General features: G+C 47.1%; 1 protein-coding gene across 1 annotated transcript in view; it reads right to left on the minus strand.

Annotated features, from left to right (window-relative positions):
* Window positions 1-744: 744 nt before the first annotated feature.
* TMOD2 (tropomodulin 2) overlaps window positions 745-15,474 on the minus strand; it is a 47,277-nt gene continuing 32,547 nt past the window's right edge. Inside the window, exons 6-10 of the mRNA XM_081888733.1 lie at window positions 9,795-9,925; window positions 8,882-8,989; window positions 6,042-6,185; window positions 3,923-4,067; window positions 745-959 (exon numbers count right to left, since the gene is read on the minus strand). Of these exons, the coding sequence (XP_081744859.1) occupies window positions 925-959; window positions 3,923-4,067; window positions 6,042-6,185; window positions 8,882-8,989; window positions 9,795-9,925 (563 nt within the window). The 3' untranslated portion in view covers window positions 745-924. The remainder of the gene's footprint in view (window positions 960-3,922; window positions 4,068-6,041; window positions 6,186-8,881; window positions 8,990-9,794; window positions 9,926-15,474) is intronic.

A 15,474-nucleotide genomic window follows, 5' to 3' on the forward strand; every position in this document is an offset into this window, starting at 1 on the left:
ATTCCTTTGTTCAGTAACCTCTTCTCTACTCACTGTTTTTTGGCACATTGTAGTCTGGATTTCAAAGGCTGATCCGTTTGGTGAGTGGGGGTTGCTGGTGGAGAGATGGTCCCATCTGGATGCGAGAGTTGCTTTAAAAACGACCTCTTGGTCCCTTTTATGATCCACACAGAGCTCCGCTCAGAAAGGTAGCTAAGTGGTTGGTATGGGAACAGACCAGATCCTGCTCTCTTACGAGGCAAGATGAGCTGGTAGGTTCCAGGAGCGAGAAATGGACAGTTCTGATCCACGAGGAACAATTCACCAGGCATCTCCCATTCATTTCAGTGGGGAGACCTTCCTAGTGGACTGTACCCTTGTGAATTTAATGGGGACAGGAGGTTGCCATTGGCCTTTCCCGTCCTAGGCCCTCCCATTCCCGTCTTGGGCAGGGCCTAGGACCAGAGGCTCAGAACCACCTTAATTCAAGATTGCTAGGGTGGAAGGAAAGAGTGTGAGTGGCATTGCAGAGACCGGTCCTTACTTATGCCGAAAGAATTCAGCAGGACTGAGAAAACACCACACTCATTTGTGAGCCCTGGCCTTGTATCCAGCATCTTGTAACTGATTTATTTTTTTTAAGTCAACGGAAGACTTCTAGTGGTTTCAGAAGATCCACATGAATGCCTATTTGGCCTGCATGGTGTGCATTTTGGCTTTACATAATTGATTAAAAAGAAGAAGAAGTATGTTTTTATGAAAAAATCAGGCTGAATCACTTTTTTTTTAAAAAAAAAAGGTTTGTGGGGAGGGGGTGGGATAATGGAACACGAGCAGCTTCGTTCTAAAGACTTTCCAGTGTCTTCCCTTAGGACCAGTGAATTCTCTGAGATGGGTGATAGAACAGCTCTTTTTGACGTCTAGCTTGTTCACCTCCTGGCAAGACTAGTGACGTTCTCCTTCCACACGCTTCTTGCGAACTAGATAGAAAAGGGGTAGGGGGAGAGAAAACACAGCTTGCTAAGTGTCATGGGGCACTTTACTAATTTTGCAACTGGGGGTGGAGTTAATTAACTGTGTTGTGTTATGTTTAAAATGACATTTGTAAAAAAACCAGAAGAATTTTTGTTAGGGATTGTAGGGCAAGACCTGCCAAGGAAAATAAAGAATTTATTTATGTATGCAACAACAGCGGCACGAGTCTTGATAGCACAAGGATGGAAGAATGAAGAAACCCCAGCAAAAGAAGAGTGGCAAGAGAAATTGATGAACTATGCACAACTGGCGAAACTGACATGCAAACTGTGAGATAAGGACAACTGTGACTTTAAAGAAGAATGGGAACTTTTTGCAAATTATTTTAAAAGACAACAAAATGAACTGGACTCCTTGGCAGGTTTTGAATAAACATACCAAAATTTATTGAGGGTTAATATAGTAGACAGATAATATAAGGATGTATACAATTTTATAATATGCAGAGAATAATATGAGTTGAGAAATCAGAGAGAGGAGCTGAGGAAGTCTTGGGGGGGGAGGGTTTGTTGGGGAGGAGGGGGAAATAACGAAGATTATTTGTTTTGATGATTTGTTATGTTGAGATTGTTAATTTAAAAAATTTAAAAAAATTAACTGTGTTTGTTTATGTGTTAGAGGTGTGTCTTGCCCTTCTTCCAAGGAGCTCAATGCAAGTTATGTGACATTTGCGTGAAGCTTATTGGAGAGAAGGTTTGAAGCTCAGTGGCAGAGCAACTGCTTTGCATGCAAAAGTTCAAAGATTCCAGATTCAATGCCTGGCATCTCCAGCACTTCTCCAAGGTCTCAGAGAGGAGTATTTGAAAGCCCTACTTATAGATCCCTGGAATTGCACCTGGGACCTTAGAATCAAAGTATTGTGGAGTTGAAAAGGGACCACAAGGGTCATCTAGTCCAACCCCCTGCAATGCAGGAATCTTTCACCCAATATGGGTCTCGAACCCACAACCCTAGGATTAAGAGTCCCATGCTCTACGTACTGAGCTATCCCAACCCTTCTATATACAGTAATACCTCCGTGAATGTCCGCCTTGTCTAGTGTCCATTCCGGCGAACGTCCGCAGCAAACCCGCAAGTACCGGAATGGGTTACTTCCGGGTTTGCCGCTCGCGCATGTGCAGAAGCACTAAATTGTGCTTCACACATGCACAGAAGCGCAAAATGCTCCACGTGTGTGTGTGCAGACTTGGCGCTTTGCCCTGTGTCCTTTTTGGCTAGCAGCCGGGGCTCCGGAACGGATCCCGTCCGCAAAACGAGGTACGACTGTACACAGCTTGTGCTCTGCCAATGCATAAAGTCTCTAGTCAATGAAGTCAGGAGTTAAAACTAAGTTACCAGCAAACCATCAGAGTTGCACCCAGACTATTTATTGAGCATTCATCCTGATTTGTTTGCAGACAGATCAGACAACATTGGCTGCTGATTGAGCATTTGTTCTTGTTTGTTTGTGGGGAAGCTTTAAATGTAAAGGTAAAAAGAACCCCATGGCGATTAAGTCCAGTCAAAGGTAACTATGGGGTGCAGCGCTCATCTTGCTTTCAGGCCAAGGGAGCCGGAGTTTGTCCACAGACAGCTTTCCAGGTCATGTGGCCAGCAGGACTAAACCACTTCTGGCACAACAGGACACCGTGATGGAAACCAGAGCGCACAGAAACACCATTTACCTTCCTGCCGCAGCAGTACCTATTTATCTCTTTGTACTGGTGTGCTTTCAAACTGCTAGGTCAGCAGAAGCTGGAACAGAGCAATGGGAGCTCACCCCGTCGTGGGGATTCGAACCGGCGACCTTCTGATTGGCAAACCCAAGAGGCTCAGTGGTTTAGACCACAGCGCCACCCGCTGTAAATGTATGGTGTGTACACAGCCTTAATGTAAGGCTGAAAAGTGAAAAGCACTCCTCCGAGCTCATGGCTGAGCTTTGAAGAGAGGCTTCTGATTCTCAGCTCATTTTTTTAAATCGCTGTGTCACACCATCAAAAAGCCAAGGCGATCATCCTGTCTCTAACATTAGAAGGAGCCCTGCCTGGCTTTACTTCTGGTGAGCAAATGCCCTCTGAATGTTGGAGAGAGAAGCTTCCAATAGCTACAGTCACCCACATCCAGGCTATGAACATAGGCATTAGAACTCATTTCCATTGCTATTGACTATACAGCTGGGATGGAGAACCTGTGGCTCTTCGGCTGCTGCTCGACTCCAATTCCAATCAGTCCCAGCCAATGTGGCCAGCAGGCATGGATGATGGGATTTGTAGTCCAACAATATCTGGAAATGCCACATTTTCCCCATCTGGCGCTGTGGGTTAAACCACAGAGCCTAGGGCTTGCTGATCAGAAGGTTGGCAGTTCAAATCCCCGCAACAGGGTGAGCTCCCGTTGCTTGGTCCCTGTTCCTGCCAACCTAGCAGTTCTAAAGCATGCAATGCGAGTAAATAAATAGGTACCGCTCCGGTGGGAAGGTAAACGGTGTTTCCGTGCACTGCTCTGGTTCGCCAGAAGTGGCTTAGTCATGCTGGCCACATGACCCGGAAGCTGTACGCCAGCTCCCTCGGCCAATAAAGCGAGATGAGCGCTGCAATCCCAGAGTCAGTCACGACTGGTCCTAATGGTCAGGGGTCCCTTTACCTTTACTGTACAGGTATACAAGCATCATTCTGCTTCAGCCCAAAGGAGGCAGGAAAGTGCCTTTATCTAATGGCATTTCTCTGGTCTGACATTCGGATACAGGATAAGAGGTTCCCCAGCACGACTGCCCAATATCCTAACTCTGAAAAGTGCTACTGTAAAAAAAATGTTTGGTACCGTTTTCAGACTATTAAGGAAATGTTACCAGGGAATCTTAAGGCTGGGAGATGTTACCTTGGCAACTGAAGAAGGTCCCAGAGGTCTTGCTAGGACCAGCAGGTCTTACCTAGGTCGTTATTTTTAGTGATGGCTGCTGCGACCCTGGTTCTTGGGCCTTGCTTTGTAAACTGGTACCCAAATTTGAGGATCTGTGAATTCTCCTCCAACATCTGAGCAATCTCCATCTCTACCGCTGTGCCGAGCTGTTGTCTCTGGGAAAGGAGGGGCAAATGTTTACTTCCTTAGCACAAAGAAGCAGACACACATATTTCCTCCAATGCTTTATACAGTGGACGCTCGGGTTGCGAACGTGATCCGTGCGGGGTGCACGTTCGCAACCCGCAGCATTCGCAACCCGCAGCTGTGCGCCTGTGCATGCATGTGCTGCGATTCGGTGCTTCTGCGCATGTGTAAAGCGCCACTTAGCGCTTCTGACCATGCGCAGCTGCCGAAACCTGGAAGTAACCCGTTCCAGTACTTCTGGGTTTTGGTGGTCCGTAACCCCCAAAAAACGCAACCTGAAGCATCTGTAACTCGAGGTATGGCTGTATAGCACATCAACATACATGGTACTTTACAGGAAAAAGCAAGCCCTGGCTTCAAAGGGCTTCCAGTCAAGGGTTAGACACATGGGGTAGGCAGGGAGACCAAACAGAGAGAGGAGGGAGGAACAAGGATAATCAGGGACAGATCTGTGCAAATCATAAGTGTGTGCATATGTGTGTTGGGTGGGGGAGTTTAGATGACCACCTTATAGAACATCTGAAGGCGGATACAGAGCCATGTCGGCAAGCCATGCCCCCAACATACACAGTGACCATTCCTTCCCACAGTCCACAAGTATGGCCAGGGCAGAAGGGAATGCTCTGTCTGCATATGGGTTGTGTGCCCATTGATCCCCTTTACACACCAACTGAACAGATGGGTGGGGGCATGGTCACTGTGCCCAGGGGCAAAGCTGGTGAGGAACATCCGGCTTCCAAGGTGGTCAGTATCCCCAAGGCCTCCCCATTTGGGTTCACAAGGCTGCTTCCCCATATGTCAGGGACTGTGCTGAGGAGGGCTGCACTGAGGAGGAATGGTGGGAGTCACCCTCTTCCCCTGATCCTGAATCTTCCCACAGCATAGATTTGGAATAGTGGCTTGCAGAGGGGCATAGTTCAGAAGGCAGAAGCTGGGAAATACTGGATGGGGAACAGCTAGGAGAAGAAACACTGGGAGAGAGAAGGTTAACAGATTCACAGTCGTTGGACAGCATTTCTCCGCTCGTCCCAAGGTCGAGAAGAGCTCAGAAAGTCTCAGAACAGAAAGTGCAGACGGTACAAACTCAGATTACAAGACGTAGGAGTGGCACAGATTTAATAGAGGGGGAGTGGGGAGTAAGCCTTAATTGGGAGCACCACCATTCTAGGGAGACGTGTTCTTTTCTCTCTCACTGTGATTATTAAAGAATCTAACAGGTAAGACATTCCTTTTGTTTGATCTTCTACCGCCACAGAGGAGGGAGCTGATTCCCTGAAGTCTGACACCATATGACATCAGCTGTGGGGCAAGTGAAGACACAGCTTGCAAAAACCCTGCGCCGATCACAGCAGTGCTTCCAAAGGCACATGGCTTTGCCCGTGCCATCAGGTGCGGACAAGCACACCAGCTTGCCCCAGCAATTGAGGGGGGCTGGGCAACACACACACATGTGCTGGCATCATGCACGCATGCCACAGAGCGTGCTGATGTCACTCACGATTGCCACGAGGCATGCTGATGTGTTGTGTGCACACTGCAGGGCTTGTGCGCATGACGCAAGTATGCCCCGTGTCATGTGTGCACGGCCACCATGGAATTTTGAGGGGGCCCAGACCCCTCCTTAGAAATTTTGGGGGATGCCCTCAGCCCCCTCTAGTTGGTGCCCCTGGGTGTGTGGCAGGTGACAACTCTGCAGATCGCCTTTGATTTTCCAGATGGTGTCAATCATCCCTGACCATCAGTCATTCTGCTGATGGGCACTGGGAGTCCAAAAACACCTGGAGGGCCACAGATTCCCCATCCTTGTACTAAGGAAAATCAAAAGCCTTCCTACTGCTGAACACAAGACCTTGGACACTGCTTCCCAGCTAATTTTCATGGTCAAGCTGCAACTTTCAGATTCCAGCTAACCCTTAAGTTCCAGTCTGCTGCCTTTTCCTTACCTGATTATCAATTTTTATCTCCGTCAATGTTTCATTCCCTTTCAGGGCCTCAACCAAGGCCAGGATGCCTGTCCCCGTGATAAAATTGGATTCTAAATTTAGACTTTTCAGCGTCTTGTTCACTTTTAATGTATCTGCAAAAGCCTGAAGGGAGGAAAAGAGTGATGTGAGTTCAGATCTCTGGATACTCCACAAAGTGCTGTAACCTGCCCCAGAACCAGCTGGTATGGGGTGGGTAGTAATAGGAACTGTGGGAATATTCAGGGTGGCAGGAGAGAATATATTGTTCATTAATATCCTTCCTAACTTGTGCTAGCAAGTTTCTTTACTTAGCAGAGTTTACATTCCCCCTTTTACATGCACAGCAGACAATCTTATTCAAAGTCAATCAAAGAAGTTTACTTACATCAGTTCACAGTTGGATCCCTGAAGGCAGACTTAGTTACAAATATGTAGATGTGGATCTACCCCATATGGGGGAATAATTCCACTGCCTGGAATGCCTAGAGCTAGCAGAGCAGTCCTAGCTAAAAGCTGGTCAAATGAAGGAGTCCAAAAAGAGGGAGGTGTGAAGCGTGACTCGTTCTTTTATTAACTGGACAGGTTAGGTCACGCCCACCTTCTATCACATGCAAAAGGAAGGATGCTCCAGCCAGGAGGAACAGGAAGTTTCGACTGGCTGGACCAAACATTCCCTCACATGTCTTCTCTAGCATTTTAAGGAATGTTGTACTTGACTGCCTCTTATGGATTACATCCCACAGGAACAACAACAATACCTACATGTAATGGCCCCAGGAGAATATAGGCTCCTATCATTGGATATGTTATGTAAGAATTTCCCAAGACTAACAATGTTTTCCAGTTCCCGATTGTGGAAGTTTTGATACTGATGTTAATGACGTGAAGTTGCAACACCTGACATCCATTTGGCACAAGCTGCATTGCCTACAGAGGTATTTCTACACCCAATTCAAACTGCTGGTGTTAAACTTTAAAGGCCTAAATGGCTCAGAATCCATTGGCTAAAGGACCACCATCACCCATGTGATTCTGCCTGGGTGTTAAGATCAGGCCCAACGTGTATGCTTTCACCCAGTAAGTTCAATTAGGTTAGTGGGCACAAGACACAGGAACTCCCTCCCATCAGATGCCAAGGAGATGAGGAACTACAAAACCTTTAGAAGACATCTGAAGGCAGTCCTGTTCGGGGAATTTTTTAATGTTTAATGTCATATTGTGTTTTGATTTGTTGGAAACCGCCTACAGTGGCTCAGGTAACCCAGTCAAAAGGGTAGCTTCTCCCTCCTCCTCCTCCTCCTCCTTCCTCTTCCTCTTCCTCTTCTTCGCCTCCACAGTTCTGGAACTCTCTTTCCATTGAACTATGCATGGTCCAAACCAGGCATAGGCAAACTTGGCCCTCCTGATGTTTTGGGACCACAACTCCCGTCATCCCTAGCTAACAGGACCAGTGGTCAGGGATGATGGGAACTGTAATCTCAAAACATCTGGAGGGCCGAGTTTGCCTATGCCTGGTCCAAACATATTGCCAAACCACGGTCTGTTAAATGCAAAGGCCTGTTCAATGCCATGACTTGTTTGGCCCTCAGTAAAAAAAATTGTGGGATGAGGTTTTGTCCAGTCGACACCCACAGGTTATGTGAAACATCCCTCAAAGAATGGCCATGCAGGAAAGCGTTCTTGCAACACTTAGTTCCAGTAAGTCTCTTCAGCTCTACAATCCCAACGATGAAGCCTACACCCATCCCCTCATATAACGTGGGGACTCCTCTGCCGATTCAAAGAAGAAGAACTCAGGAGGCATGAAGCAGTGGCCACAGACTCAGCGGAAGGAGGATTTAGCGTGCTGGAGCCTGGCCAGTATAAACAGCAGTTTATTCTCATTTCTGCAATTGGTTCTGAGAAGCAAGGCATGCTGGGATGAAGAGGAAGGAAGGATGCTGTGTGTGTTTGGTGTGGGCACGTACAGTGGTACCTCGGGTTAAGAACTTAATTCGTTCTGGAGGTCCGTTCTTAACCTGAAACTGTTCTTAACCTAGATACCACTTTAGCTAATGGGGTCTCCCGCCGCCGCCGCATGATTTCTGTTCTCATCTTGAAGCAAAGTTCTTAACCTGAGGTACTATTTCTGGGTTAGCGGAGTCTGTAACCTGAAGCGTCTGTAACCCGAGGTACCACTGTACTTGCTCGCTTCCTCCATCTATGGACGCTGGTGAGACAGCAATGCAGCTTACAAATCAGAGATGTTAGAGCTCTAAAATGGGACCTAATTTAATTTCTGGATAAAATGTGCTTGGATGGTTGTAACTCAGGAGTCACCAACAGGATGCCCTTGAAGTTCTTCCCAGGTGCCCATGGAGCCACTTGGCCATTAAGCAGTGAGGGAGGTTACTTTTTTCCTAAAACAGTTCACAACCCCCAGTATGCCTGTATGCTGAATTGCCATTTTATTTCCTCTTCTGGGACCCTGGTGCATTTTAACAGCAGCACAGATGTGAGGTCTTTTCTATCATGGGCAGAGGTGAGGAGAGATATGCCTGATTAGTTTCTGCTTGCTCAGCAGCTAGACACAAAATCTAGTTATCCTGTGTTCCCAAATCCAGCAATGAAGGAGAGAGAGTGAACTCTCAAACAGGGCAGAGGAAAGCCGTGGAGAGAACTTTTGCTGACAAAATCTCAAAAGCACCGCAACCCCGGAGCTGGTTTTGAGTTGCTTTTCCACAGACAAAGCTTCTCGGCATTTGGAACACTGCACTTTGATTCAGCCAAAAGTGAAGAGCTTTTTCTTTCTCTCCCAAGAATAGTCTTCTCAGACTTACAATTGCAACAGGGTCGTTGCTCCGAGTAGCAGCCAGGCTGAATTTCGTCACGTGGGTGTTGGTTTCCAAAGCTTTTGCAAAGTCTTTCAAAGTTGGAATGGGGATATTCTGTATTAATCGAGAAAATACAATATTTAAAAATGAATAGCTATTGAATTCAAATCCAAATCATAGTCCCAATTGTTATTTATAACCCCCAGTTAAAGCAGGGGGAAGCTTTTCCATAACCTCCAACATTTCTCTGACGCCCGATTCAATAATAAAGACTCTCCTCCCTGAAAGAGAGGGGAGTGGTTGTGGACGGGAGCCTGAACACCGCTCCTAGCAGGGGGTGTTGCCCCCTGCCTCCAGCTCACCTGGCTGGCGCTCACGCCCCCCCCCCCGGTGGCCATCCAACCAGGTGCCATGGGGGGGGCGTGTCCAGCAGCCTTTTGCTGCGGCGCCAGCTCCTCCTCGGCCTCATTCTTCTCTCCGTCGTCTCATCGCAAGTCACCCACCCTCCACTCCCTTTTAGTTAGGGCTTAGGTCATTGGCCTTGCTATGGACCTTAGGTTGGTCGCCCCGGTTGCCCGGGGGGCCTGGTAGGACGGGACAACAAGGGTCATTCCCTGGAATTCTAATGGAGAAGCAATATCTGTTGGGATGGTAATGTTGTGAGCATCTCCATCCTATACTCAATTGTGTATGTGTGTAAATAAAACCATATATCCTAAAGACGCCACAGTCTCTGCTTATTCCAAGGTAACCAAACCCTGGGTGAAGCAGAGGCACCCGTGAAGTCTCTCACCACTCAGAGATTGGGGTAGTGTCGTAACAATACCTTATAAAACAAATTTAAGACCATTTAGGAATACTTTGCAAATAAAAAAATGGCACAATGGGACAATCAGATGAGCAGCAATGCTATCCCTACCTTTATGTTGTTCAGATTGACTTCCAGGAGCGTGGGGTCATTTGCCTTTATCCTTTGCAAAGAGGATTCAACATTCGTTGGGTTAGGTGGTTCCTCGAAAACTGGCTTGACCTTCTCACCTTTGACTACATCTAAAAAGAACATAAACAAGTTACGCATTGGGATGGCATCTCCACCCCCATCGTCCAGCCTGGACACTGAGGTCCAGCGCCGAGGGCCTTCTGTCGGTTCCCTCCCTGCGAGAAGTGAAGCTACAGGGAACCAGGCAGAGGGCCTTCTTGGTGGTGGCGCCCACCTTGTGGAACGCCCTCCCATCAGATGTCAAGGAAATGAACAACTATCTGACTTTTAGAAGACATCTGAAGGCAGCCCTGTTCAGGGAGGTTTTTAATGTTTGATGTTTTATTGTGCTTTTAATTCTGTTGGGAGCCAGATTTTTTTAAAAATTATTATTATTATTATTATTATTATTATTATTATTATTATTATTATTAAAAACACAGATAAATTTAGGGAAGTTTGTAATGTTTGATAATTTGTCGTGTTTTTAATATTCTGTTGGGAGCTGCTCAGAGTGGCTGGGAAACCCAGCCAAATGGGCTGGGCATAAATAAACTATTCTTATTCTTATTCTTGTTCAGTTGCTGGGAATTGTAACTCTGTGAGAGGTAAATTTCAGTGCCTGGGATTCTCTGAGGGAAAGAAGGTGGGCTAGACACTTGGCAGCTGCCTGAGGGTGCCCAGTGGTGCCCTGGGCCTGGCAGAGAGAGCGTTCCTGGAGCCCAGAGCCCATTGGCTCCTGTCGTTGGCCTGGCTCTGACCTCACAACCAGCTGTGGAATCCTGGGGAATGTTTTGTTTCCTAGGAGACCAGGTGAGTTGCTTGAAAGGATCCCTGGCTAAGCTGAAAGCCCAGTCAGTTGGATCAGTTAGAAGCCATTTAGTTCCCTTCATCTGTTCCTGTCTTGAAAGCTGTTCAGATGGACTGACTGACCTTCTGGACATCTTCGGTTTTCTACCCCCATGGAACAATGTGCCGCTGGATGCGCAGAAGGTAAAGTCATGGGAAAGAGGGGAGACATCCTGAAGATTCATGCCCCCACCACATGCCCAGTTTTTAAAGATTCTCCTTGGACCAAGAACCTTGGTTATTTTACCATTGCAAGTATCATATTGGGTGTTACGTGAGCCAGCAATTTTCCCAGGGAGTTTTCTGATGAGTTTTCTGAGTTTCCTTTTTTTGTGACCATCCAAATTGCAGCAGAATTACCATCCTCCCACCCCAAATATTCAGGAGAATGCTCCCCCACCCCCAATTTCACCACCCACAAATAGGATGGGGAATTCTGGGAGATCATTTTTCACACAAGTTCCAGACTTGTTGCTGTTTTCGGGTGGGATTCTGTCAAGGGCCGAGGGCCTCCTGGCGGTTCCTTCACTGTGAGAAGCAAAGTTACAGGGAACCAGGCAGAGGGCCTTCTCGGTAGTGGCGCCCACCCTGTGGAATGCCCTCCCATCAGATGTCAAGGAAATAAACAATGATCTGACTTTTAGAAGACATCTAAGGCAACCCTGTTTAGGGAAGTTTTAATGTTTGATGTTTTATCGTGTTTTTATTATTATGTTGGGAGCTGTCCAGAGTGGCTGGGGAAACCCAGCCAGATGGGTGGGGTATAAATAATAAGAAGTTGTTGTTGATGATGGGTGGGGTATAAATAATTTGCTGTTGTTGTGACAGTCATTATTCAGATAGTCATTCTGACAGTTTCATCACAATAACAACCACCCTGAGACCTGCAGGTATAGGGCAGAATATAAATTTAATAAATAACAACTACAACAACTACCGTATTTTTCGCCTCATAGGACGCACCGGCTGTCCCCCGAGCTTGCGGGCCTGGTGGCAGGGAGAAGCACGCGTCTCCCCGTCGTCAGCCTCCAAACCACATCGGGAGACAGCGGGATGGCGCCGTTCCGCCTCCCTGCTGTCCCCCAAGCTTGTGGGGCTGGCGATGGGGCTCTCCTGAAGCCTGGAGAGCGAGAGGGGTCGGTGCGCACCAACCCCTCTCGCTCTCCAGGCTTCAGCAAAAGCCTGCATTCACCCCATAGGACGCACACACATTTCCCCTTCATTTTTGGAGGGGAAAACATGTGTCCTATAGGGCGAAAAATACGGTATATTCTGTCGGTTAAGATGACTCAACACTAGCTAATCTCATTAGGAAAGATATCATCCTAGAAAGAGAGAACTGAGGGGTGTCCCTATTGTTCTACAGAATTATGCTGGTCTGAACTAACTTATGGACATTCTCTGCATGCTCCACCTGTGAATTCAATTGGTGCTCGTGAAATTGCCACATCTGCATATCCTACAAGATAAGAGCTGCTCACCTTGCCAACCCATTATTTGTCAAGTCTTGAGGAGCCTTGCTGGCACAACCATTCTCAATGCTGGCAGCCCTGAGCTATATAAAGCAGGACTGATTATTCCTGCAAGTGCTTTTTAAAAAAGAAAAGAAAACAAAACCCCCACAGCTTTTAATGCTAATCTGCAATTGTAATTCTTAAATATCAGACTGAGATAAATAGCAGGCTTAGACCACCCAAGCAGCTACCGTATGGAAAGCTATACTTCTAGCAACCAGCGATCTCCAAGCCAAATACAAATTAAAGAGAAATTTGAGACGGGGAGCTGCCTTAGACTGTTCCAGCAACCACACAAGTTTAAAGAGTTGGGATGGGTGAATTTGTCAGCTTCAGCTCCTCATGAAAACCCATCGGCAATTCAAAATTTCTCCTATTATATGCACATTTTATGCAATTTTTCCCTACAATTTCCCCCAATATAAGACAGTTCTGCATGTTATTTTCCACAAACCTATGCAATTTTATGCACTCTTGACCCTTTGAAAATGCATCTTTGTATACATTTCTCAGCTGGAGGACTGCATTGCAAAATTAAGAGAAGTGTGTATTGTCTTGGAAGCTGCAACTTAGGTTAGCTTTGCCTTAAATGTGAACTATATTGAATTTCTGTCCCATCCCTACTGAAGGAGCAACATGTGTATTGTGCGATAAGCTTTTGTGGAACAGATCCTGTTTCTGCAGTTGTATGAAATGCTACCCTGCCTGAGAACTTTTATTGACTGGTTTGTTTTATTTCTTTTCTTTTAATCCTGCCCTTCCAGGATCTCAGTGGGGTGTACAAGGCTCCATCTAATCCTTGCTAGGGCTGGGCGATATCAGCTTATCAACAAACATCGCGGTCTGGCGATATACAGTGGATGCTCAGGTTGCAAACGTGATCCGTGCGGGAGGCACGTCCGCAACCCGCAGCGTTCGCAACCCACAGCGCCACAGCTGTGCACGCGCAGGTTGTGATTCAGGGTTTCTGCACATGTGCAAAGCGCAATTTGGCGCTTCTGCGCATGCACGTCCGCCGAAACCTGGAAGTAACCCGTTCCAGTACTTCCAGGTTTCGGTGGGTTCGAAACCCAAAAAAACACAACCTAAAGCGTCTGTAACCTGAGGTATGACTGTACCACGGTGTTGAAAAAACAAGCTGCGTTGGCCTCAGCCTGCGAGGCGCCGGGTGAAATTGCTGCAGCTCTCACTGTGGGGGCAGAGGCAGTTTCACCCCAGCGCCTGGCGGGCTGGGAAAAGGCAGCTTTTTGTAAGTCTGGTGTCAGGGACTGGACACCAGATGGAAAGGTGGGACTGCCCCCCTCCTCCTAATCCTTCCTGAGAAGAGGAGGACAGTATAGATTTAGAACGGTGGTTTGCTGAAGGTCATAGTTCAGAGGCTGCAGAAGCTGGGAAATATTTGGAGAGGAGTAGCAGGAAGAAGAAGCACTGGGGCAGTGCCGGATTTACATATAAGCTAAACAAACTATAGCTTAGGGCTCCACTCTCTTGGCCCCCCCCCAAAAAAAAAATTAAAGCGAAAAAAACCTGGATGTACATTTCCAAAATATAAGATAAAAAAACAAATAAAATAAAACCTACATGAAGCAACAGTGTTTTGTGTTGTGTAGGCTCCGATGATGTAAGTAATGGCCCCCGCTTGCTAGCCTGCTTCCCCAAAATATCACTGGTTTGCTCATTTCTATATACAGTGGTATATTGGCTCTTAAACTTAATCCGTTCTGGAAGTCTAAAACAGCGACAATTTGTTCTTGAGAAAGGACAGCTGGACATATAAAGGGCCCCATTACCTTCAGTAGCTTAGGGCTTCATCAAACCTAAATCCAGTCCTGACCAGGGGAGAGACAGCCGACAGACTCAGTGTCTTTAGAAAGCGTTCCTGATCCCCTCTTCCAGGAGAGTAGGAGAGTGCATTGAGAGTAGGAGAACAGAAAGCTCAGAGGCAGGAAGTACAGATCAGCCGACGCAGGGATGGCGTAGAATAGAAAGACGGAGGGGGTGAGATAACACCATTATCTAAGAGAGACGGCATTTCTACATCTATCTCTCTGTGAATATTGAATAACAGACTTGGTAAGAATGCTTCTCGTTTATCAACTTCTTGGCTGCCAGCAATGGGAGGGGTTGGGTTATCTGAAGCCTGACAGCTCAGCTGGGGAGCGGGAAGGCTCCTCATTCCTGGCAGAGCCAACCCTAGTGCTCCCCCTGCTTGTGTGGGAGCCAGAGCCAGGCTGGGGGATACTTTAACTGCTCAGCTGAGGGGAGCAGACACCCCCCAGTCCTCAGCCAAGCAGTTTAAAGATGCAGAGGGAGGAACAAGCTGTATCGGCGCCTCGCCAATGCAGCTATTTTCTCCCTCTGTGCAGTGTGAGGGCAGAGGGGGATGGCGGTTTCACTCAGCGATATAGCGCCGGTGAAACTGCCACCGCTCCTGAGTCCCTCTGCTAACAACGCTCTCTGGAGGAAGTCGCTAGCAGAGGGACCCAGGAGTGGTGGCGGTTTCACCAGCGATATACTGCTGAGTGAAACCGCCATGGCAGTCTGCTCCTCATACCAGTCCTGGGCAATATATTTGTGGGATGTAAAAATCAGGTGCAGTCAAACACAACATTGCTAGTGTTATGTACTGAAGCTCACACCCTGGGCCAGCAGGGGGATACTGTAGATAGTTTTCACTCAGGTCCCCATATGCAAATAAGGGATTGAAAGTGACGTTCAGTGATTGGATAGTTACAGAAAGTGGTTACTGTTGCGTTCTAGTGGAGCTCTATATAAGCAGGCTGGCTGAACCTTTCAGTTCAGTTCTGTTCTGGCCTGTGAATAAACAAGAGCTGTTTGAAGAATGTTCACCCACAACTTAACAGCTAGAGTAGACATGAAGGTTGTCTCAGTCCTCCAGCCGGAACTTCCTGCTTTCCGGGACTGAGACAAAACTTCCTACGTGTAACTTGAGATGGGCGTGGCCTCTCCTGAAGTAAGAAAGAACCAGAAACACAGGCTGGCGATCATCTTGTCTCTCTTGTCTCTATCGACGCCATCTTAACAACAGCACTACTAAAATGCACCCTTGGCTTCAGGCCAAGAGAATAAAAGGGGGGCTTTTTATTTTTTAATGTAGAGATACTCACCACATTTAAACTATGTTCTAACCTTTTAAGTCTGCCTTCTAGGATCCTTTGTGTGAACAGATGGTTACTTTTGAGTAAACGTTTTATACTTTACAGAAAACTGTGTAGCATCTTATTTTAGGAGGGATT

This window comes from Podarcis melisellensis (assembly GCF_964234715.1).
Source record: "Podarcis melisellensis genome assembly, chromosome: 14".
NCBI classification, from domain to species: domain Eukaryota; kingdom Metazoa; phylum Chordata; class Lepidosauria; order Squamata; family Lacertidae; genus Podarcis; species Podarcis melisellensis.